The sequence below is a fragment of the Ceratotherium simum genome, chromosome 16 (assembly GCF_057802395.1).
Source record: "Ceratotherium simum simum isolate JZ-2026a chromosome 16, ASM5780239v1, whole genome shotgun sequence".
NCBI classification, from domain to species: Eukaryota; Metazoa; Chordata; class Mammalia; order Perissodactyla; family Rhinocerotidae; genus Ceratotherium; species Ceratotherium simum.
Genome location: NC_141915.1, coordinates 34,966,775 through 34,989,461, shown reverse-complemented (window position 1 = coordinate 34,989,461; position 22,687 = coordinate 34,966,775). Strand labels below are relative to the sequence as shown.

Here is a 22,687-nt window from a genome sequence, read left to right as displayed (position 1 = left end):
TTTATAGAATGTGCCCAAGGAAAGTCCAACTAGCTATATGTCTTTCTTTGATCTCAAACATGGGCTGAAGTGTGGGGTTTTTGGGGGGGCGGGTAGTACTAGTTATTTCTTGAGGTTTCTGGTGCCCAGGCTCACCAGATTTCCCCTTTTCTCCATCAAATTCTACCATCCTACTATGTTTTCCTTAGTGTCCTCAGTTCTTCTCAACTCTGGCTTTTCTGGGAGTCCTGGGTTGCTTGCCACTTGAGTGAGGGTTAAGCTGTTTGAGTTCCTGGAATCTGGCCGTTTCTACCCTTTTCTCCTTGTCAGTTCCCAGTTTCCTCTTGAAAAGATTTATTAGCCATTTTTCATCCTCTACTTCAGCCTGAGTGTTTGACAAATGCTTAGTTATTTCCATGCTTTTGGACACTGCAGGAAGAGTCTGGGTTCTCTCTGATGCTGGCTTCTCCCCATAATCGTTGTGGGTCTTTATCTTGCAAACTTCTCTTCTGAATAATTCTGTAGCAAGAGTGTAGAAGATGGCCTCAATGGTTTGACAGTTGTTTTAATTCTCTAGAAAAAAACAATTGCTCTGAGGGCCAATGACTTCTGCTGTCCATCTCTGGTTGGGAAAGAAAATTGGAAATGGCATGACTTAGCTCAATACTCCTAGCTCAAACTGCTCTCAGGCAGGGAGCTCTAGTGCATGCTGCTGGTGGGAGAATGAGCTCACTCCTCTTTGCCCAAAAGATGGTGACAAGCAGGAGGAAAGTGTGGCTGGATGTTTGCAGTAGTGATCTCCCCAGTCCCAGAGTAACCTCCGGATGTGGAGGGATTCTGAAGCTTCAGGGACAGAGGGAGGAGTGTAACAGGCTGTAGCGTTGAATAGTCTGAGAGACCTGAGTTTGAATCCTGGCTCTACGACTTACTAAAAGTAGGCTATTGGGCAAGTTACATAAACAGTCTGAGCCTCCATTGGCTCACTGTGCTTGGGAACAATAAATATTTTTATCACAGAAGACTGTTGGAGGATTGGATAAAATGATGCCGGTAAAGTGCTTAGCACAATGCCTGGCACATGGGAGGTATTTGATGACTAGCAGACATTGCATCCACCGTATTTTCCCAGAAACCAAGTGATGCCACAAAGTTGGGTTTACATAAGCCTGTGGTGCACAGGTCGGGGGCTGATTATGTATACTATATCTTTCTGTAATTCCATCCCCCCTCAAGCAGGTGCCTCTGTCCCTAGCCTTGCCCATCCTGAGCTTTGTTTACTTTTATTTTTAAATTTAAGTAAAATTCACATAATATAAAGTTAACCATTTTAAAGTGAACAATTCAGTGGGATTTAATACAGTCACAGTGTGGTACAACCACCACCTTTATCCAGTTCCAAAACCTTTTGATCACCCCAAAAGAAACCTCTGTAACTGTTAAGCAGTTGCTCCCTGTTTCCCCTGCCCCCCCAGCCCCTGGTAACCACCAATCTGTGTTCTGTCTCTGTGGATTTGCTTAATCTGGATACAGTCATGCATCGCTCACTGATGGAGATATGTTCTGAGAAATGTGTCATAAGGCAATTTTGTTGTTGTGTGAACATCATAGAGTGGACTTACATAAACCTAGTTGGTGTAGGCTACTACACACCTAGCCTGTATGGTACTAGTCTTATGGGACACCGTCGCATATGTGGTCTATTGTTGACTGAAATGTCTTTATGCGGTGCATGACTGTATTTAGTATAAATGAAATCAAACAATATGTAACCTTTTGTGTCTAGCTTCTTCCACTTAGCATGTTTTCAAGGTTCATCCATGTCATAGCATGTAACTACTTCATTCCGTTTTATGAATGAATAATATTCTATTATTCCATTGCATGGATATACCACATTTTGTTTATCTGTTCCTCCATTGGTGGACAATTGGGCTGTAGCCACCTTTTGGCTATTGTGAATAGTGCTGCTATGAACATGCGTGTACATGTTTGAGTCTCTGTCTTCAATTCTTTTGTGTATATACTGACTCCCTGTGTTAAAGGGAGAGCCCAGTAGCTCAGCCACCCTGCCCAGGAAGAAACTTCAGCCATTGGCTGCTCCAGGAAATAAATGAGAGACCCTAAAATAAATGGGGGTTAAGAAGGAGATTCCAGAAGGGAAGTTACTGGAAGGAGAGGGTAACATTTATTGCTAATGTTCACTAAGTACAAACTATGTGCTTTACAGCCATCAATTCATCTCATTATCACAATCCTCCTGTAAGGAAGGAATTGTTGTTATGGACTCCATTCTAGAGAGGGGAAAATAGAGATGCAGAGAGGTCAACCCTTGCCCAATATCACTCAGCTAGTAAATAACAGAGGAGAGGACCTGGCACCAGAGCCCTCATGCCTCACCTCTTCATCATGGTGCCTCGCAGAAAACGTGCCTGATCAATAGAATCTGAAGCTGAAGCTGCCTTCTTCCTGCCTTCCACAGACCCCCTGGGTCTATGGCCCAGGTGTATCCCCAGGTCCCACATGACTATCTCCTCTCCAGGGGAGGTGCCCTTGCTCATAGCTGCCAGTAGACTCATAAATTTTCCCCTTTCTTGTCATATTCCTGCTCAAGACGTACAATGGCTCCTTATTGCCTGTTACACTAAGACAGCCCCTCTACAACCCTATGAAGTGGGAAGCTCTCTCCCAATTTTATTTCTGTGTATTTGCTTGTGTGGGAGATCAAGATTTGGCCATCCTAAAATATATCTCTTTACCTTGATTGTTTTCTCTGAGGGACATTTGACCTCCCCCACTAACTGCTAAAGAATTTGACATGGTGGCTCCTTCCTGGAACAGATCTATCATGATGGCTGTAAAGATAATGTAGGATAAATGTTACAATAGGAAAGACACCAACAAGCCCATCTTATCGGAAGTTCTGTCTCTCTGGCCACATTCTCTGGATGGCCCTGCGAGGAGTTGCCAGACAATCATTTACATTTATAAGGGAAATCTCCATTTGTAAAGGTATCTCCCTCTCTATTTTGGGAAGGGGGGGGATGGCCTCATTTCTAGAGGCTTATCAATGTGGAAGGTGAGGCCTTAAATCTGCATAATAACCTTACTCTTGTTTACTGTGCTTTAGTGGTAATTTCCTGTAACTGACTCCCCCCACCCCCAACATCCTCCTTTGTCGTTGGCTGAACATGGTATTTAAGACGAGAATTTCTGCTATTGTGTTGAGAAACGCAGTGTCCCTGCTTTCTCCCATGTATACATGTTATTAAACTTGGTATTATTTTCTCTTGCTAACCTGTCTTGTTAATTATTTGGCCAGCCATAAGAACCTTAAGGGAAGGGGCAGAGGAAGATTCTCCCTCTTCCCCCGACAATTGCAAAGGGAGTTTCCTCTATTTTTTTTTGTGGATGAGGACTCTTGGACTCAGAAGTGTAAGATAATTGCCGGTGTCCCCGGTGAGTGAATTGCAGGGCTCAGATCTGAACGCGCTGGCCAGGGAGCACCTGCTCTTTCTAGTCTGCGCACTGCCACCCACTCTGGTCTCCTACACCAAACCCAGGTGCTTTTTCCTTAGTCCATTTTCATCTGATCTGTAGTGAAGCCAGTGAAGTCTCTTGGTGCTTTGAGCACCTGCCAGGCTCGTTCCAGCCCCATAGCTTAGCCCCAGCTGTCCTGCTTATCTGGACGCTGTCCTCCTCCCACCTATTCCAGTCCTGACACCTGGCAGGCCTAATTCAAATCCCTCTTCTTTCGCTAAAGCTGCCCGCTGAGCTTTCCAATCAAGGTGATGTTCTTCATCTTTGAATCTCTTATTCTTTTTTTTTAAATTTAATTTTTAACTAATTTATTTATTTGAAATTTTTTGATTAAATTCTAATTCACATGCAATATGATATTAGTTTCAGGTGTACAACATAGTGATTTGATATTTTTATACATTACAAAGTGATCACCGTGATAAGCCTAGTTACCATCTGTCACCATACAAAGTTACTACAGTATTATTGACTATCATTCTTAAAGTTGCTGCCCTCAGGACCTCAGCTGGCATAAGCATTGCCTTTGTGTGAATTACAAGAAGGCATTCATTCCCTCCAGGCTGATGAATTGCAAAATGATGTCCCCAGTCACCCTCCTGGTTTAGCACTTCTGTGCTGTGTGCAGACTGTACAACCACACTTGGCCAACTTGCGTATCTGACAATTTCAAAAGTAATTGTCTTCTGAGTGTAAAACATTCCTAAGTCACATAGCTTGCAAGAGCTCCATGTTCATTCATTGTCTCTCCCAATTAGATTTTAAGCTTCTTGAGGGCAGGAATCACAACTATCCTTCAGTTTTCCCCTCCATGCTCGGTCCAGAGCCAGTTGTGTAGAAGGTGCTAAGACCGCAGTGTCCAGCTAATGAAGTGACTTGGAGCAAGTGTAGTGTCAGCCCTTGGCTCTGTAGGGACCCAGCAAGACTCCTGTAGGTGAGATTTGACTGACATCCACAAGTGACTCTAGGAACTCTGTCCCATTCCAGCCACACTGGCCACTTCATCATTTTGGAACACGCCCAGCACTGCTGTTCCTTCAGGCTATTTCTTCTCTAGAATGCTGGCTCTTTCCCTATTCTCTCGACCACAGTTGGAGCTTTATCAGCTCAAATGTCACTTCCTCAAGGAAGCTTTTTTCCTCAGAATTCTCCCTTCTAATCCACCATTCCAGACTCTCAAAAGTGTTTTTTAAAATGCAGCTCAAGTTTTCATCTCTAAAATCTGTCTACATTGGGGCATCTCCCCTTCTGTACTAGGTTCTTTGAGGATGGGGTTGGTGCCTGGCACACAGTAGGCCCTCATCCAATGGCTGTTGAATCAATGGCCAGCAGGGTCCCTAGTTGCACACATTTTCCAGCAGTGCATCTTTCTTCAGTGAAACAGAAGCATTTGCATCTTCTATGAGCGTTACCTGACACTTGTTTAACACTTCCCCCAAGCTTTTTCAGTCTCTTCTCTGGTTTTGTTTTCACAACTTGTAGGATATGAGAAAAGAAATGATTACATCAATTTCACTCATGAGGCACCTTGAGTCCAGCAGGCAGATGTCTTATCTCATTGTCTGGTGACAGGGGCATGGCTGCCATTCACTCAGGCGTCCTGAGCTCTATGGACCACTGGGGCATGGTGCCAGTTTGGCTCTAGTTTCATCCTCTTAACTCTTGCCTGAAGTCAACTATTCATTATCCTTGGAATTCCCACTGAGTGTGAGCCTTGAGGTCAAGAGGCTGACCTGGGTGTGAGGGTTGAGTATCCTTGTCAACTCTAAAATCCTATAAGCACAATTCACTGGATTCATATGTCAGAACTCCACATCCTGGGCTCCTAAAGGGATTGTTCTTTTCTCTCATTGACTCTCCATGCTACTGTTCTATTTGCGTATCTCTTCCAGGGGCAGGTAGCCTATAAGGTAGCCACTATGTATTTGGAACTGTTTGTCAAATATCTTGGTGTAGAAAGTGGTTCTCCGCCTAGGCTGATGTTCCATGCCTTTATAAGCCTGCCCGGGTAACTCTGATGGGCAGCCAATGTTGAGAATGGTTCTCAATGCTGATGGCAAAGTATAATCACTTGTGGCTTTAAAAAAATCTAATGGCCTGGACTCATCCTCAGAGACTCTGATTTAATTGGTCTGGGGCTGGGAACCACTGGCAGGCCTCCTGTACCTTGAGTCCACTGAAAGAAAACTACATGAGCACAGTCTCAATGGGAAGAATGCTTCCATTCTAGCACCAGCTAAGGGTACGTTCACCTGATGCTTCTCTAGTATCAGCTTTTGCTGTAACTTTCTGGCTCTGATCCTCACCAGCTGTGTGATCTTGGGTAAGTATCTTTACCTCTCTGATTAACTTTATATATAAAGACCAAGAACTGCTTGGCGGAACTGCTATGAGCACCAATCAAAGAAAAAATGTATGTAAAATATATGTAAAAGAACCCAGCACTGTGCCTGGTACATACCTGGTATGTAGAAGGGACCCAACGATCTGAATTGAAAAGAATCAAATACTGTCCTCCCTTCCATTGGAAAATTCTATGTATCAACAAACTTTTTTGAGTATCTACTATTTGCAAAGCATTATGGTATGTTTTCTTCCTGTTTTTCCTTCTGGGCATGGGAGGGAGAGATACAACGATGAATCAAGAGATACTCTCTGTCTTCAGGGAACTTCAAATTGGCATGTGCAGACAGGAAAATATAGAACTAAATGAAGTTCTATATATATATCACATATATTTCTATATTTATCTATAATTCTAATATAGACACGAATGAAGTAAATATTAATCAGAGATAAAATCAATATGCTATGAGAGCTCAGAGCAAGGAAGAAATAATTCTCCCTGGGAGATCGGGGAAGCCTGGGTGGCATTTGAGCAGGTTTCTTTAAGGGTGTGTTGTATTTCCACAGGTGAGGAAGAACCGGAAAGAGCGGGGGATGACGTGGACTGAGGCTGGGAGGCTGAGACACGAGTTTGCAGACCTCTGCTGAGAATCCATTAAGGAAGGCTTTGCCTGCCTTGCCAAGGAATTTGAACCTCTAACCTGAAAAGAACTGGGGGCCGTTGGAAGTCTGAGTCTTGGGAGACGTGCTCCAGTTGGACGTTTTGGTCACTGATCCTGGAGATGGGATGGGAATGGGTTGGAAATGTCGGGGTCAGGATGTGACTCTCAATCTCTTCCTCCCCACCCTGGTCCTCAGGCACCCTGTGAAGAGCAGCTCAGGATGTTTCCCTGGGTTCTGCTTCCTACCTCCATTCCAGGTATGGCACACAAGTTCCATCCACTTGCATTGTGCCTGGAATTTGCTTCTCTACCAAATTGATTTGGAGTGCTGCCCCTTTGGATTATCTGCTCAGTGTTGGGTTTTGTTCTCTCCCCTGTAAAGTGTCTCAGATTATCCTCCATCCACTACCCAATCCAACCTAAACTTCTGATGACCTCTGTTCAGGGTAGACTCAGATTCCATTATCTGAGAGCAGAGTGTGGGTATCTTTGTGCTCTCGGCCCTGGGTCTTTCCTTATGGAGACTGGAGGCAAGAGGACCTGCTGGATGGATATTGCTTTAGTGCGTTGAGATGACGAGGGCGGGGACTAGGGTTTCTCACAGGGCTGCAGGATTGGGGGAAGGAGGACTGCATTGAAGAGACACCATGAAGTCAGAACTGACAAGGCTATAATTTGCCTATGATGTTTAATTATGGACCCCGTTTATCTTTCTGAACTTCTGGTCGCGTGACTCACAGCTTGTTTTCATTTGTTCATAATAGTCTGAAGTCTTGGAAACATTATAATCTGAGTAATTGGGAGTGATGACCTGGGGTGGGTTTTGGAAGGTTGGTGCCAAGCCATTATTTCAAATACTAATGTTTCTCTTATTTAACAACAGGGAGATTTGTTATTCAAACTCTGGACCTGTTAATTGAAGATGTGGGGAAGGAGAAGGGGGCTGGGGAACATTCTGAGACCATCCAAAACAGTTATTATACACAGAGATCGGGATGTGATTCTGAAAAGGGAAGATCTGTGAAATAACGCTGGCCTCTGCGCTCCCATGGACCACCTTACAGGTGAGCCCTCCTCAGAGAAGGGCCTTCAAACAAGGATGTGGTTCCCAACCTTGCTGCATTTTGGAATCATCTGGGGGATTTTTATAAAACACTGACACCTGGCTGCCACCCCGACATCCTCACTTCAGTGGTATGCAGTAGAGCCTGGGCACTGGGATTTTTAAAACATCCCAGGAGATTCTAATGTGTAGCAAAGTTGGGGAACCTCTAGAGTACGAGGTAGTGGGAATGAGCATTTGATTTACAGTGGTTCTCACACTTGAGTGTCCATCAGAATCACCTAGAAGACTTGTTAAAACACAGATGGCTAGGCCCCAACCCCAGAGTGTCAGTAGGTCTGCAGTGCAGTGTGGTTTAAGAATTTGCATTTCTGTCCAGTTTCCCAGTGATGTGGATAGTCAGGGCCACACTTTGAGAACCACCGGCTTAAAAGAGCTGGGTCTGACTTTACCACTTATAAGCTGTGTGACCCTGAGCGTGTCACCCAATCTTTAAGAACTCCAGTTTCTGCATTTATAACATGGGACGGTGGTGATGATTACCTCATGGGTCTCTGTGTGCGTGAAATGAGATGATATTTGTCAATTGCCTGGCACAGGGCTTGGCCCACAGGAAATGTGCACCCCATAGTGGATTTTATTAGTATGTTTCCTCAGCTAGCGTTTTGGCAGATCTTTATGTACAATCGTGCTGGATGGTGAATGATGTTAAAGTGAGTTTCTGCTCCTGGAGGTCCTACTTTTAGACTTTCTGGAACAGGAAAACTGGTATGCTCTCATGAACTATGAGTGCTCTGGGGTCCAGCATGGTAAGGACCCACCCTGGAGGTGTTGGCATCTGTTAATTGACGATCGTCAATCAGACCCTTCAGCCTGATGTGGATGGCCATGGGCTGTGACTGCTCTCCTGCCCAAACTCCAGGTTACTTTCACATTCCAGACACATGTAGTGCAGTGAGTTGTGGTTGTCCTGGCGTCACCATGGAAACCGAACTGCTACCGGGAGAGATGGGAGCAATGCCCCAAATGGTCTTGGAAACCACAAAATGTGTCCTTGAGAGGGGCACTGGGGATCTCCTTACTGTTTTCTCTTTTTCTCATGCAATTTGCCCAGAACTCTCTTCTGTGTATATTTACCTCCCTCCCCCATGTTGCTGAGGAGGAAACTGAGGCTCGGCATGTATGTCCCCGCATATTCTAGTTATCCTCCCCAGTGAAAGGGATGCCCATGTAAGCCTGTGGCTCCACGGGCAAAACCAACTGGCCTGCACACACTGCAGAGCACACGGGACTGCTGCCCGCCCCTTCCTGAGCACCCACGGACTTCACGATGTACGAATGTGTTTTCGTTTCTTGATGGCTTCACCAGGTCAACTCCAGGGGCTTTTTGATACTTTTAAAACTTCTTTTTTTTTTTTTTTTTTAGAGTGGTACAAATCTAGCTAATTTTTATTACTTCCATGTGGTTTGTGGGCAAAGTATCCCTATGTCCATTTTATACTTTGGGAAGCCCAGTGAGTGGGGAGAAGGGATATTTAGGATTGGCCCAGGAGGTGGGAGATAGGCTAGGTCACCCCATTCCGAGTTCTGTTTGGCCAGAGTGAAATTCTGCCTGTGCTCAGGGGCCCCAGGGGTGGGAGCCTGGGGTTTCCTCTGTTCTCCCTGGAGAGACAGGGAGTGATAGAGTGGAGAGGCCACGGGAGGTCGTCGTGTGCAAGTCATTTCTGGATAAAGACATTGTCCCAGGGAGGGAATTTGACTTGCCCAAAGTCACAGAGGATGCTAGTAACAGAACAGAGCCTAGAAACCAGCCCATGCCTCCTTTCCTCACCTGTGCTCTTTCTTCTCTGCCCCGACACACTTCAGGCATTTATGTACCTATGTGCTGTCTGCTGGGTATCTATTGCTCCCATTTGATAATATTTTGATGCTCCTGTTGTGATCAATGCTAACCACTCCCTGTAGAAGGAGGTATGGTGTGGTCCAGATAAACCCCCGATAGCTAGACCACTCATATGCTCTGTGGACACCATTTATTGAACACTCATTGCAAGATTGTGCTAGCTGCTTTAAGTAGCTATATAGCATTTAAGCCTCACAACTTGTGGAGGCAGTTATTAGCATCCCCAATGTACGGATCAGAGAAGTAATGCAACTTGCCTAGGATCACGCAGCAAGCAGGCAAGTGGCAGAGTGAAGATCTGAAGCCAGGCCTGGTTGATTTACCATCAATGTTATTCAGCCATTACACTATATTGCTGCCTGCCCTTGCAGGCTGAGGAAGACTGACTCAGAGAGGAAGCAGCAAGCCATACAAAGAAAGACTGCCACTTGCCCACCCTAAACCTTTGCAAACAGATTTGCTTTTCTGGAAAAATACAAGTGCTCAGAAACAGGTTCGCATGTCACCACGGCAGAGGCCATCATCTAACAAACACTGGTGCAAAAAGAGGAAAAAAATCCAATTAAGTGTATTATTTCAAATATGCAATATCTGACTGTTTGACTTTTTGTTTTTCATCGTCGATATACCTAGTCGCTTGGCTAAAGTTCTCCACATACTTGTGACAGCTCCCGTATGCACAGCCCCTAGCTGCCTGTGCTTTTCCCTCTTTCTGGAGACTGTGGCAGAAAGGAGAAATGAAAGTAGTTTTTAATTTGGCCACTGAATGAACATCCAAGTCTTCCCTTCCAGCAGCTAAGTCTATATGTCTTCTCAAGAGGGTATTAATTACCTAGCTCTGGGAATGGCCAGACGGGCAGTTCCGGCGGCTCTGGCTGCACTGCTGGTAGTAATGCAATTGCTCGTGGACACAGCAGGACTTAGAGGCTTCAGCAGGAAGCGTCCTCCTCCTCAATAAACTCAGACATGGGTACCGGGTAACTTGTTAAACACATTTATTGATTTCTTGACAGTAACCAAACACAGTGAGTGACCATTATAAACAAGAAACGAAAGGCATTCGTTTGTACTTTGTGAGATCCGGCTGCACCTGGAGAGAAAAGACACCCCTTTCCCAGGAATTTACAAGGCAAAGTGCATTCCTTCAGGCGAGCATCACAGGGGCGGGGGATGGCAGTTTTGAAACGCAAGAAATCTGTTGCCTGCTTTCTCAGGCTGAAGCTCACCCTGTATGAACGATTGAGCCATGGAGTGGAATTAAAGTTATACTTGCTTAGCAAATGCATTCCTGATTGCCACAAACTCAGTAAAAACTGGCTGCAAATGAACAAAACGTGGATAAAGGAACAAGTGCAATCAAAGAATGCACTTGCATGGAGCCAGGGCTTAGCCTGCAAGGAAGGAGAACAGACCAAAGCCAGAAAAATGAAATGAACTCGTTAAACACATTTATTGAGCTGATAACAATAACCAAACACAATGTATGACCTTTGGAAAACAAGAAACAGCAAATGGATCATTTCTGATCTTGGCAAATCCTACTACAGGTATGTGACAAAGAGGGGAAATAATTCCATATCGTTATAGTCTGTGGTGATATATATATACAATGTGTATCTCTTCAATGTCTGTCCTTTTTTTATTTTCTTTTTAAATTGTTGAGTAAACAGAAGAATCATAATCTAGAAATAAGTGTCCTTGGCCAACTTCGTCCTGGTTCACCTGTCGCCAGCACCCTCGGAGGACACTATCCAAGATGACTTGATGCAAAGAACAAAGTCCGCTTGATGCTGCATTTTCTCCTCTCTCTCTTTTGGCAGAATTTTGTATGTACAAAGGCTGAAAAGTCTCATTGGGTAGATTTATTAGTTCAGGAAAATGGTATCAAAATTGTAATCAGGTTAACTGGTTATTTTCTTCTAAGACTTCTTATAATGAGCCTTTTGTTCTGAAACTTGACTTCCCATCTTGGAGGCTGGGTGAGTTTCTTTGTGTGTAGATATGTTTGCATGTGTGTATATGGATGTGTGAGTGCTTGTGTGTGTGTGTGTGTGTGTGTGCGCTCATAAGAGATGCGTTCCTCTGCCATGGTTTTGCAGACACTTTTCATGAAGAAAGGGCCAATCTAAAGAGTGAATGAGGCTTGAGAGGGGGAAGGAGAAAGAAAAAAGAAGGGACATTCTGGGTTACGTCAATTCACAGTCGTAGCATTTCAGTGAGGTGGGGACTCTTCTTGGCCTGGTTCCCTACTTGAGGAGCCATTCATTTACTGGAAAGAGAAAGAAAGGAAAAAAAACACAAACAACACAAAACAAGCCATAAATGAATTAATTTGCACACACTTTGGGGGCCTTTCTCCAAAGGGGAAGGGATAGTTCTGTAAATGCCTGCTTATCTGTATTATCTCGACCACCCCCTCCCCCTCCTTATGAACCTCTAGGTCTGAGCTGTCCAATATGGTTGTCACCAGTCACATGCGGCTCCTGTAAATTTAAATTAATTATTAAATTTTAATTTTATAAATTTTAATTATTAAATTAATTAAAAATGTAGTTGCATCATCATACTGGCCACACTTCAAATGTTCAATAGCCACATGTGGCTAGTAGCCATCATGTCGGACAATACAGATAAAGAACATTTCCAATGTCGCAGAAAGTTCTAGTGGATGGCACTGCTCTGGACAGGGGTGGGCAAATGACAGCCTACAGGCCAAATCCAGCTAGCTATCTGGTTTTGTAAATAAAGTTTTATTGGAACACAGCCACAGCCATTCATTTACATATTGTTTATGGCTGCTTTCACACTCTGATGTCAGAGTGTGGCAGAGACCGTATGGCTCACAAAGCCTAAAGTGTTTACCATCTGGCCCTTTACAGAAAAAGTTTGCTGACCCCTGCTCTAGACTGTAAGTTCTGTGTGGATGGGGTCATATCTGTCTTCATCACCACTGTATCCCCATCACCTAGCTAAGAGCCTGGCACATAGTAGGTACAAAATAAATAGGTGTTGAATAAAGAGAAAGATAGTAAATGAGTATTTATTTGTCTGGTAGTTCCCGCTGGAAGGGAACAGAAAATTATAGTTTTGGCACTCTGGGTGTGTCTGAGAAAGGAAAAAGAAAGAACGGATATAGGGGAAGTAGGAGTGATGAAGTGGGGGACCAAGGGGCAGCAGTGGTAACTGCTTTTAAAAGCTGCCTGGTACCATCCCCAGCCCCCATATTTGGGCAGCACGTTAGCGCTACAAAGGGCTTCCCCATCCAGCCTCTCATTTGCTCCTCACAAGTTGTGACGTAGATGGTATAGGGACTGTCAGGAAAGAAGCCAGGTCCAGAGGGGTAAGTGACTTGGCTGGGTTTGCATGGCTTGTTAGTGACAGAACAGGGTCCGGAACTGGGGTTTCCTGACTCCTGGTTGAGGGCATCTCCATGCACTGTTCTGCCTCCATCTTCCTTTCCATGTGGCGGGTTTACTACAATGATCAACAGATACTTAATGTATAGAAGGGAAGAGAGAGGGCTGGGTGTGGACCAGAGGGATACAGGAGGCGGGAGTCATCTTGAATGTCCCTGTAGTAGGAATAATAGTCACTTCTAGGGACATAGCACTAGAAAAAGATGCATTCACACACATTCCTCATTGGATCCCAAAGGCCGGGCATCCATAGTATTTGCTCACCTTTTAGGGGGAAAGGGTCCATCATGCGCATAACTAAAAGCTCTAATGCTTCCAGCTTTCCTTTCTAACACATAACCTTGGGAAAATCAGCCTCTCTGGGCTCTTCTGTAAAATGGCAATAAAAAGGCTGTCTTGCCTGAACCGGAAGGGATTTAAAGCTTTGATCTCTATCTCTATCTCTATCTCTATCTCTATCTCTACCTCTACCTCTACCTCTACCTATCTCTATCTCTATCTCTATCTCTATCTCTATCTCTATCTCTATCTATCTCTATCTCTATCTCTATCTCTATCTCCCAACAGAAAAGCTTCATGCAAACGGAAGGTGGTGATTTTAATCATCGTTTATAATCATGATTCCTATTCTCATTAGGGAGATAACGCCAGGCTTTAAGTACAAGTCTAAGCAGGAAGACTGAGCTCTGGCCACTGCCCTCTGAGCCACTGCACCCACCTCTATATTGAAGCTTCTGGGCTCGGTTGTTGGGACAGTCCTTCCCCTGTAAACTGAAGTTGATGTTGGTGCGGATGCAGCGGTTGTTGAGTGGCTGCACGGGCCTGAAGTTGTCACTCATGCTCAGAAAGATCTGAGATGGCTGATTCTGGCTGAGCAGGCGTAAGGAATGCATCTAAGGAGAGAGAAACAGCTGTGAGGTCCAGCCATCCCCTTAAATGCATGAGGGAAGAAGTAAGACCGCATAGACTGTGGCCAAGCCAGGCTGTACTGGCTGTCTGGGAATGGGCACCGTGTTCCATGGGTTCAGTTGTGCTGGAGCCCCACTGATGTCTCCATGCATGGAGTGGGCCTTGCTTCTAGCTCACTATGCCTCTGAACAAGTCAATTACTCTCTTTTATCCTCAAATATTCCATCCGTCAAAGGAGGAAGCCCAGCTAGGTGTTCCAGGGTCTCTTCTTTCTCTTACACCCTGTGGTGTGATAATTCCCAATAATTCAGGGAATTATTCCTCCCCCATGGGTATTATCCAAAGTATAGTGATTGGTCCAGGAGTCAGAGCTAAACTAAGCTGGATTAATTTGGTTCCTTTTCTGTGACTATTAGGACCAGGAGCTCGACTGAAATGTTTGCAGCCATGTTCCAGCCAGGATTGTGAAGCAAAGGAAGAGTCTCTAGCAGGAGAGAAGAATGAAGCAAATGTGCAGTAGGAAGCAGAGGACAGCAGAGGGAAAGGGTTTCTGGGGTTCGGATTCCAGTGAATTCTTGACATCAATTTCTGACCTTAAATTCCACAAGATGCCCCAGTATCTTTTGAATAAATACTTTTTCTAAGCTTAAGTTATCCGGAGGGGGTTGCTTGTCACCAAGAGTCCCAATCAATACTGATAGGATCAGGGACTTCAAATAGTTCAAAGTCTTGTTGGGTTGTGAGTACATATCCTGTAAAGGAGATTGGATTCCTCTTCCTTTGCACATTTGCCTGTGAGTTTAGACTCGCACAATCATAGAATATCAGAGCTGGAAGAGACTCATAATTTACCCCTCTCATTATAAAGAGGAGTATTCATTTCACAGAAGTGGGGTGACAGGCCTAGGAGTGCATAATGAACCACTAGCAAAGCTTGCCTCCTGGTTCCCATCCGGTTCTGAGAAATACTAAGCTGGAATACTGTGAGATGCTCTACAAAATCCCACATTCAAATATGTTTGTGAAATGCTACATATCACATTGCTTCCTCTTGGAGACTGACATTTGTATTATCATTTTAAAGGCTCCGAGAAGTCTCCCAACAATGAAATCTGTTTAACTCTTTTCTAATCCAGCTTTTTCAAACATATTTGACCATATCATCCATTCTGCTCATTGGCTTTTTGACACCACAGCTGTAGAGCACACTTAAGGGACTAACACTGCTGTCCTTTCTCACTCAGAAAGGTGGGATGCTTCTACAATTAGTCTAGGCTAAGCCTTTTCAGGTGCTGATTCTTTAAACATAGGTGTGATGAGTTGAATTTTGTACCCCCCAAAGTCATAAGTTAAAGTCCTAAACACCAGAACCTCAGAATGTGACTTTATTTGGAAATAGAGTCATTACAGAGGTAACTAGCTAAGATGAGGTTATTGGGATGGGCCTTAATCTAATATGACTGATTGGGGTGGGTCCTAATCCAATAGGACTGGTGTCCTTATAAAAAGGAGAATTTGGACAAAAAGACACAGACGGAGGGAAAATGCCACGTAAAGATGAGGGCAGAGTGGGGTGATGCTTCTACAAGCCAAGGAACACCAAAGATTGCCAGAAAACCACCAGAAACCAGGGGAAAGGTGTGGAACAGATTCTCCTTCACTCCCTCAGAAGGAACCAACCCTGCTGACACCTTGATCTTGGATTTATACTCTCCAGAACTGTTGCTGTTGTTTAAGCCACCAAGTTTGTGGTACTTTGTCAAAGCAGTCCTAGCAAATTAATACAATAGCCACTCCACAAACCCAGCCAGGCTTCACATCATTTTCCCCATTAGCTAAAAGACCACAGAGCAGCTCACCTGCATCCTGGTTATATAGACAGGTTTGTTCATTATTATCCAACTTGCCGTCTCATAGCAGGGTGGGATAGTCATTGACCCATCGTAAGTAATGAAACTAGAGGTCTCTGGATATAGTTCCTCTATATTAAGTCCCTGTAGTAAATATGCATCATCTAGAGAAGAAAATAAGAAAGACTTAAGAATTAGGTTTCTCAAGAAAGTGCTGGTATTGCTGATAATTTTTTTTCTTTTCAGATTCCAGAAGCCTGTAACTGTCAGGATGGGCTGCATAACAAATAGCCCCCAAATCACCATCATTTTAAACAACAAAGGCTTATTTCTTGCTCACATACATGTCCATTCTTGGTTGGCTGAGGGCCTCCTCCATGTCATTGTTGTCCACGCTCGGGGACCCAGGCTCTTACAGTAGACACTATCTGTACCCTCATGATTCAAAATGATAGGAGGAAAAGTAAGAACAGGGACGCATATGTTAGCTCTTAAAGCTCCCATCCTAGAAGTGGCACATGTCACTTCCGCTCACATTTTGGTAGCCAAAGAAGTTGCACAGCCCAGGTTGATATCAGGGATTCAAGGAAGAGCCAAGTCCTTGGTTATGGCCCCTGAGACCTAGACCCCAAGTATTACATATATTATAGTCATAACGAAATGCACAACTGAGGCTTCAGGACCTGTTGAAACATTGTCTGGTCACCATTCTTATGTATTAACATTGCTTAATTAAAATAACATTAAGAAAATACTTTTAGAAAGAAAAGTAAATCAGGCCAAATCCTACCATGAGATTCAACAGTTAAGCTCAACAACTAATTTCATATTTTGTGCATCTCCTCTTTGTCAGGCCCATGCACATAGCCTTTTCTCTTATACCTATTTGAGGTATTTACACTCATATATCTTTTACTATTAAATATATTTTTTCAATTATAAAAGTGACATAAGTACATATCAGACTATATGGAAATTAGAGGGAGAAAAAGTAAATAATAACAACTCCAGTCATCTAAAACAGCTGCCATGAGCATTTTGGTGTATTTCCTTCTGATTTTTTAATTCAGTGCTTTGGTTGTATTTATATGAAGATTGTAACGTACTGGAGTTTTCAAATATCAATAAATTTCAAAGAAGCTCTCTCACTCTTCTCTTCTCCCTATGATCCCTCCGCCCTTGTTTTGCACACTCCTGCTCTCTTCTCCTGGCTTCTGAAACACCATACTTGGTATTCCCATTTTTCTGGCCATCCCTTCTCAGGCTCTGTTGCTGGCTCCTGATTTTCTGCCTGCTTCTCTCAATGTTGACATTTCCTGAGGATCAGTCCGAGGCTCCTTCTTTCTCACTCTGTACTCTCATCCTAGAGTAGCCCCTCTACATTCATGGCTTCCACTGCCCTCTGTACCCTAGTGATTCCAGATCTATGTCTCCAGAGGTCTTGTACACCCTGGTTTGCCATGAGTGTCCACCATTGTGGCCAATCCAGAAGGCCTGAAGAACACAAGGCAGAGACCCAACGCCTGGCTGGCTGAGGGATCCTAGATTCTCAGGATTCCTCCAGTCCCCCTAAATTCATGTACATTCTCTCATCCATGTGTCCATCTCCCAGTGGGAAAAGACTAACTCTTCAGTGGTTGATATAATCTCTCAAGTTTAGTCTTGTCCACATATCATGGTGAAAAAGGACTTTCACATTCAGATGGAACCTCATATTGACCTAGTGAGATTGGTCAGACAGACAATAACATCCTCAGTGACAAGAAACTGAAGATCAGAGAGGCAGAGTAACCTGCCCAAGGTCACAGAGCTAGCTTGTAACTGCAGAGTGGGAACTGGAATATAACTCTCCTGACTTCCCGACCAAAGTCATTCATTCATTCAACAAATGTTCGCTAAGCACCACTTTGTGCTGGGCACAGGGTTAGGCTCTGGGGATAGAGCAGTGAACAAGGTGGATGCAGTGCCTGTCCTCATTCTGGTTGAAGAGGCAGACAAATAGCAAAATCAACATATGTGGACTCTACTATCAGGTGGTGGTAAGCGCACCTTGGCCCGGCCTGTACCTACCTATTGATCCTGAGCGTTAATGCTGCTAATCCATTTTTCTGGGCAAAGGGCCCCTTCCTTCCCCATCCCTTCCTCCAGAAATTGCTCTCTCATGTTTCTCTGATAAGAAAAAGCCATCTTTGCCAAGGGAACTTGAATTTCAGTGCTCCTTCACTTGTCAACTGAATTAAGAACAAATCAACTGATTCAGTGGTTTGGAATGATGTAAATAAAATCACCATTTGCCTGTTCCATCCCAAACTGCCCCTCCTGGGCTCTGACAACCCTGATGGGGTAACGGAACCTCTCCAGGGTTCTGTCCACAAAATGCCCATGAGAGAGAGAGATTGGTCAAGCTGGATTTGTAGACCAACCCTAGGAGAAAGGACTTCCTTTCACTTTCCATTTAAATGCTTCCACCTTTCCATCAAAACACCAGGGAGGGCCGGCCCCGTGGCTTAGCGGTTAAGTGCGCGCGCTCTGATGCTGGCGGCCCGGGTTCGGATCCCGGGAGCGCCCCGAGGCACCACTTCTCCGTCCAACGCGAGGCCGAGTCCCACGTACAGCAACTAGAAGGATGTGAACCTATGACGTACAACTATCTACTGGGGCTTTGGGGGGAAAAAACTGAATAAATAAAATCTTTAAAAAAAAAAAAAGAAAAAAGAAAAAACACCAGGGAATCAGGACAAGCCCCAGAGAGACATTGTGATTGGAATACGGCTGGGCTTGGTCTGCACTTGGGACGGTGCAGTCAGACGCTTCCATGACAAAGCCACGGTGCCCAGAGCACACACCGATGTGATGGTCCTAGGGAATGAGATCAAGCATCAACACAATAAGCTTATGTTGAGTATCCATCATTTGGCTCTGTTTCTTAAGCCCCTAATATGCGTCAGGCACCAAGCTAGGTGTAGGTGAGCAGGACGTAATTAAGTGAATGCAGCAAGGAGCCACAGAGACAGTGATATATATCTGCACTGGGTACATTGCGAGGTTGTCAGTTCTGCTTGGGGGTGGGACTCAGGAGAGGATTAATCGAGGAGCTGACCTGAACTGCATCTTGAACGACAGAGGTAATCAGTGTGTGGCTGGCAGTGGGGTGGCTGTGAAGGGCACACTGGACAGTCATGCTAGAGAAAGAGCTAAGGACGCAGAGAGCTGTGCATACTCAGTGACGGCTAGCGTGCGGGCGAGATGCAGGGGGAGGGGTGCTGTGAGAAATGAGGCTGGCGAGTCAGCACGGGCCACACCCCGGAGGTCCTTCTCTGCACTGTTGGGAGTTTGGGCTTCATCCTGTAGGCAATGCGGAGCCACTGAAGGGTTTTAAGCAGGGGAGTAGCATGATCAGATTTGCAGTTAATGATGCCTGCTCTGACGGTGGTTTGGCCCGAAGATTAACATATTGAATGAGAGAAGGAAGCATTCGGCACATCTTTATTAAAGGTCAATGTGATTTGTTTAACCAAGCTTGCACTCAGAACATACTGGGTACTCTAGCATGCTGCTATTATTGTATTTTATTTTATTTGGGGTGGTGGGGAGGAGGGAAGGAAGGAGGCAGTGGAATGAGGGACATTCCAGGCATGACTGGAGTAAAGAAAAAGAACATTTATGTTTCCCTGAAACTATAACGAGCCTCTGGGTTGCATCCACATTTGAGGAAATCTTTGGTGTGGTTGGGGAGGGGTAGGCTAGGAGCAAGGGCCAAAAGGTACATTCACGGATTTAACCCACACAGCAGGATAAGAAAGTGCTTCCAAAACACAGTTGTGCTGAAATCCCAGACTCCACCCAGGTGGTCCTGCCTGGAGAGTCCTCTTCATCCACATCCCCTGCCAGATGCAACAGTCATCAGAGAACATGGGCAGCTTCCACCCTCCCACAATCCTCATTCAACACTTTGTTCCTTCCGTGGACCTTGCTAATACTCATACTTCACCTTCGCCCTCACACTGCAGAACTTGGAAAGACCCAGTGGGATGAGGGGGAGTCTTGGACACAGACCTGAGTTTGAGTGCTGGCTTTGCTGTGCCCCATCTGTGTGACCTTGGACAAGCAGGTAACTGTCTGAGCCTCATCTGCTACATCTATACTATGCAGATGGTTGGAGCAGGCAATGGACTGAATGTTTGTGTCCTCCGCAAATTCATATGTTGAAGTCCTCACTCCCAATGTGACGGTATTAGGAGATGGAGCCTTGGGAAGGTGATTAGGTCATAAGGGTGGAGCCCTCATGAATGGGATTAGTGTCCTTATAAAAGCCACCCCAGAGAGCTCTCTCATTCTCTTTCTGCCATGTGAAGACAACAAGAATTCTACAACCCAGAAGAGCGTTCTCACCAGAACCCAACCATGCTGGCTCCCTGATCTCAGACTTTCAGCCTCCAGAACTGTGAGAAGTAAGTTTCTGCTGTTTATATGCTACTTTGTTAAGGCAGCTCGAAATGACTAAGACAGAGTACTCGCCTCACAGACTTGTTTGAGGAACAAATGAGATCACACTTTTCAAGCACTTGGCACAGGTCCTGGCCTGCGGTAAGGATTCAGTGATGCTGGGTAGCACTGACGTCACTCCTTCCTTCCTGGAGTGTCCTTGCCCAGCGTCCCCAAGATAACCACCGCTTGACCTGCCCGAGGCCTCCTGGCTCTCCCCAGCTGGGTTAGTGCCTTCCTTTTTCACCATATTTACTGAGTTAGCTTGCCAATAATTACTTATTAATTTGAATGTCCCTACTAAGCTCTGAGCCTTTGGGGGAAGGGCTTCCATCCTTTCTCTCTGAATCCCCAAGCCCCAGAATGGGGTCCACCACATAGTGGGTGCTCAACATTGGTCGAATGAATGAAATGGTTTCTGCACAGCAGCTCCACCTGCTGGTGGTTCTGGGCGGAAACTAAGTGAGGAAGAGGCATCATCATCTGTCAGATGATGGGGAAAATTCTCTGAGGCTCCTGTCCGTACCATTAACTTAAATACGTGCTGTCCACCACCACCGCTATATATATCCCACCACAAGATACTACGGTGAGACTGAGACTGTTACTTGTCTCCACATGACATTACCATGTTTCTATACCAAACACGCCCATACTCTCATATTTACATTGCTGAAATCGGTGTGCATTTAATATGTAATGTTTGTCCTCATGACTCACCATTCTGCCTCAAAGGCTGCCATTAAATCACTGTTCTGTCTTTTAGGGATTGGAATTTGAGAGCCACAGGCTACCTTTTTACATCTTCTTTTCTCCTCATTGAGGCTTGCTTGGTGTATTAGGCAGAACAGAGGCAGTGGAAGAAAAGAATACGGGCAAACCCAACAGTTTTCAGCCCTAGTGTCAAGGAGCACTGCGATGTCTCCATGGCTGACCCGGCCAGGAACTAATTCTTACCCACAGACTATCTCGTCCATGCAGGGCCAGCAGAAAACCACCGGTTTGTGCATGTCAGTGTTCTCCTCTGGGCGTGGTAGACAGAAAGTAGCCCAAGAACTAATGCGCTGGAAGGTGGATTCTGCTCTCCCACCTCTCACAGCTCATTCATTAGTAAGGATGGCAAAGATATAGAGAGGTCAGAGCTGTTTATGAACAGAGAGATCAAATTTGGGGTGAAGCTCAGAGGCCAATGGGGTGATCATGCATGCTTCTGCTTGCTTTAAGGGTATTTACTGAGAGGAAGTGATGGCAGAAGTTCAAATAAATTTTCATGGATACTTTTACAGAGAAGTTTTCTTTCTATTATCTAACTCTCTATGAATCAATTGATCCATCTATCAATCAATCAGTCATGTAAGAATATAGCTCCTGACTTCAAGTCAGGAGTCTTAATTCAAGTCTAAGCTCTAATTGTGGCTTTGCCAGTGACTCACTCCTCCTTTATGGGTAAGTTTTATGTAACCTCATACTTGTGGGTCAGACTATTCTGGATAATTGCTGAAGTCATCTTCTGATAAAAAAGAAATCTGTAGAACCCAAAACGTCCTTCAACATAAACAAGCTTATGTAGACAAATTTATCTCAAGTAGGTCATATTTTTGGTATGTCAGTGTTGTAATTTTTTATGTGTTGGCCATATCTTTATAGTATGAGAAGACCTCTTGGATAATCATAAGTACAGAATACTCATGCATAGTTTATAGCCCAATTTTATTCTTTCAAATGACTGTACGAGTTGACAGCTGTGCTTCTGATTTTATGACATGCTCTTGATGAATCTATGATTTATATTATACTAAGTTCTTAGTCATGAACACAACATCTAAGTTGACTTTTTCCTTTTTTTTTTAAGAGAAACACACTATGATGAAATGCCTAGGACCACATATTGGGGGAATCTCTCTCTCAGTCTGAGCTTCAATGCTCGCCTCTGGTAAATGCATCGCGTTTACTTATGTGGACCACGGAGGAGATTTAACATTGCCCGGCTTCCCGCTTATGAAGTTCCCATTCAAAGAGAATGATGCCAATGAGAAAAAGGCACGGCAGTTCCCAAGATCGATACTGGACTTGCTGCTGATCAATATGGAACTATTAGGCAATTTTCTCATATGGAATGACATTTCCTCTTATAATCTGGGGCAAATTCAACCGAAATGAAAAAAGGCAATTACTGAAGAATAAAGTAATACGATTTTTTGTTTTACACAAACAATAAATCAAAAAAAGGACCTCTGAAAATTGGATTCGTGGAGCTAAGCCACTCCTGTTCTGCTCCTCGCTGACTTGAGTCACTACTTGGATTGCAACACGGGAAGTGGTGAGCTGCATTTCGCATTCTGTGAAAACATTTCCAAAGCCATTCCTTTGAAACGAAAGTACAAGTTCAATTAAGCATAGAGAAAGGCACCGGGAGCAACGTGCTTAAACTCCCTGGTGATATTTCATCCCGTTTAACACCACATTCCTCTGAGGAGCGGGCGCACAGAACACTTCCCAGCAACCGAGAAGCACAGGGCAGTCACAGGTTGGTCTGT

At 44.6% G+C, this 22,687-nt stretch overlaps 1 protein-coding gene across 1 annotated transcript in view; it reads right to left on the bottom strand.

The window, feature by feature from the left end:
- Nucleotides 1-10,468: 10,468 nt before the first annotated feature.
- The window catches only part of CA10 (carbonic anhydrase 10 (inactive)), a 464,178-nt gene continuing 451,959 nt past the window's right edge, over nucleotides 10,469-22,687 (bottom strand). The window contains exons 7-9 of the mRNA XM_004434740.3: nucleotides 15,675-15,829; nucleotides 13,625-13,799; nucleotides 10,469-11,759 (exon numbers count right to left, since the gene is read on the bottom strand). Coding sequence (XP_004434797.1) covers nucleotides 11,737-11,759; nucleotides 13,625-13,799; nucleotides 15,675-15,829 — 353 coding nt within the window. The 3' untranslated portion in view covers nucleotides 10,469-11,736. The remainder of the gene's footprint in view (nucleotides 11,760-13,624; nucleotides 13,800-15,674; nucleotides 15,830-22,687) is intronic.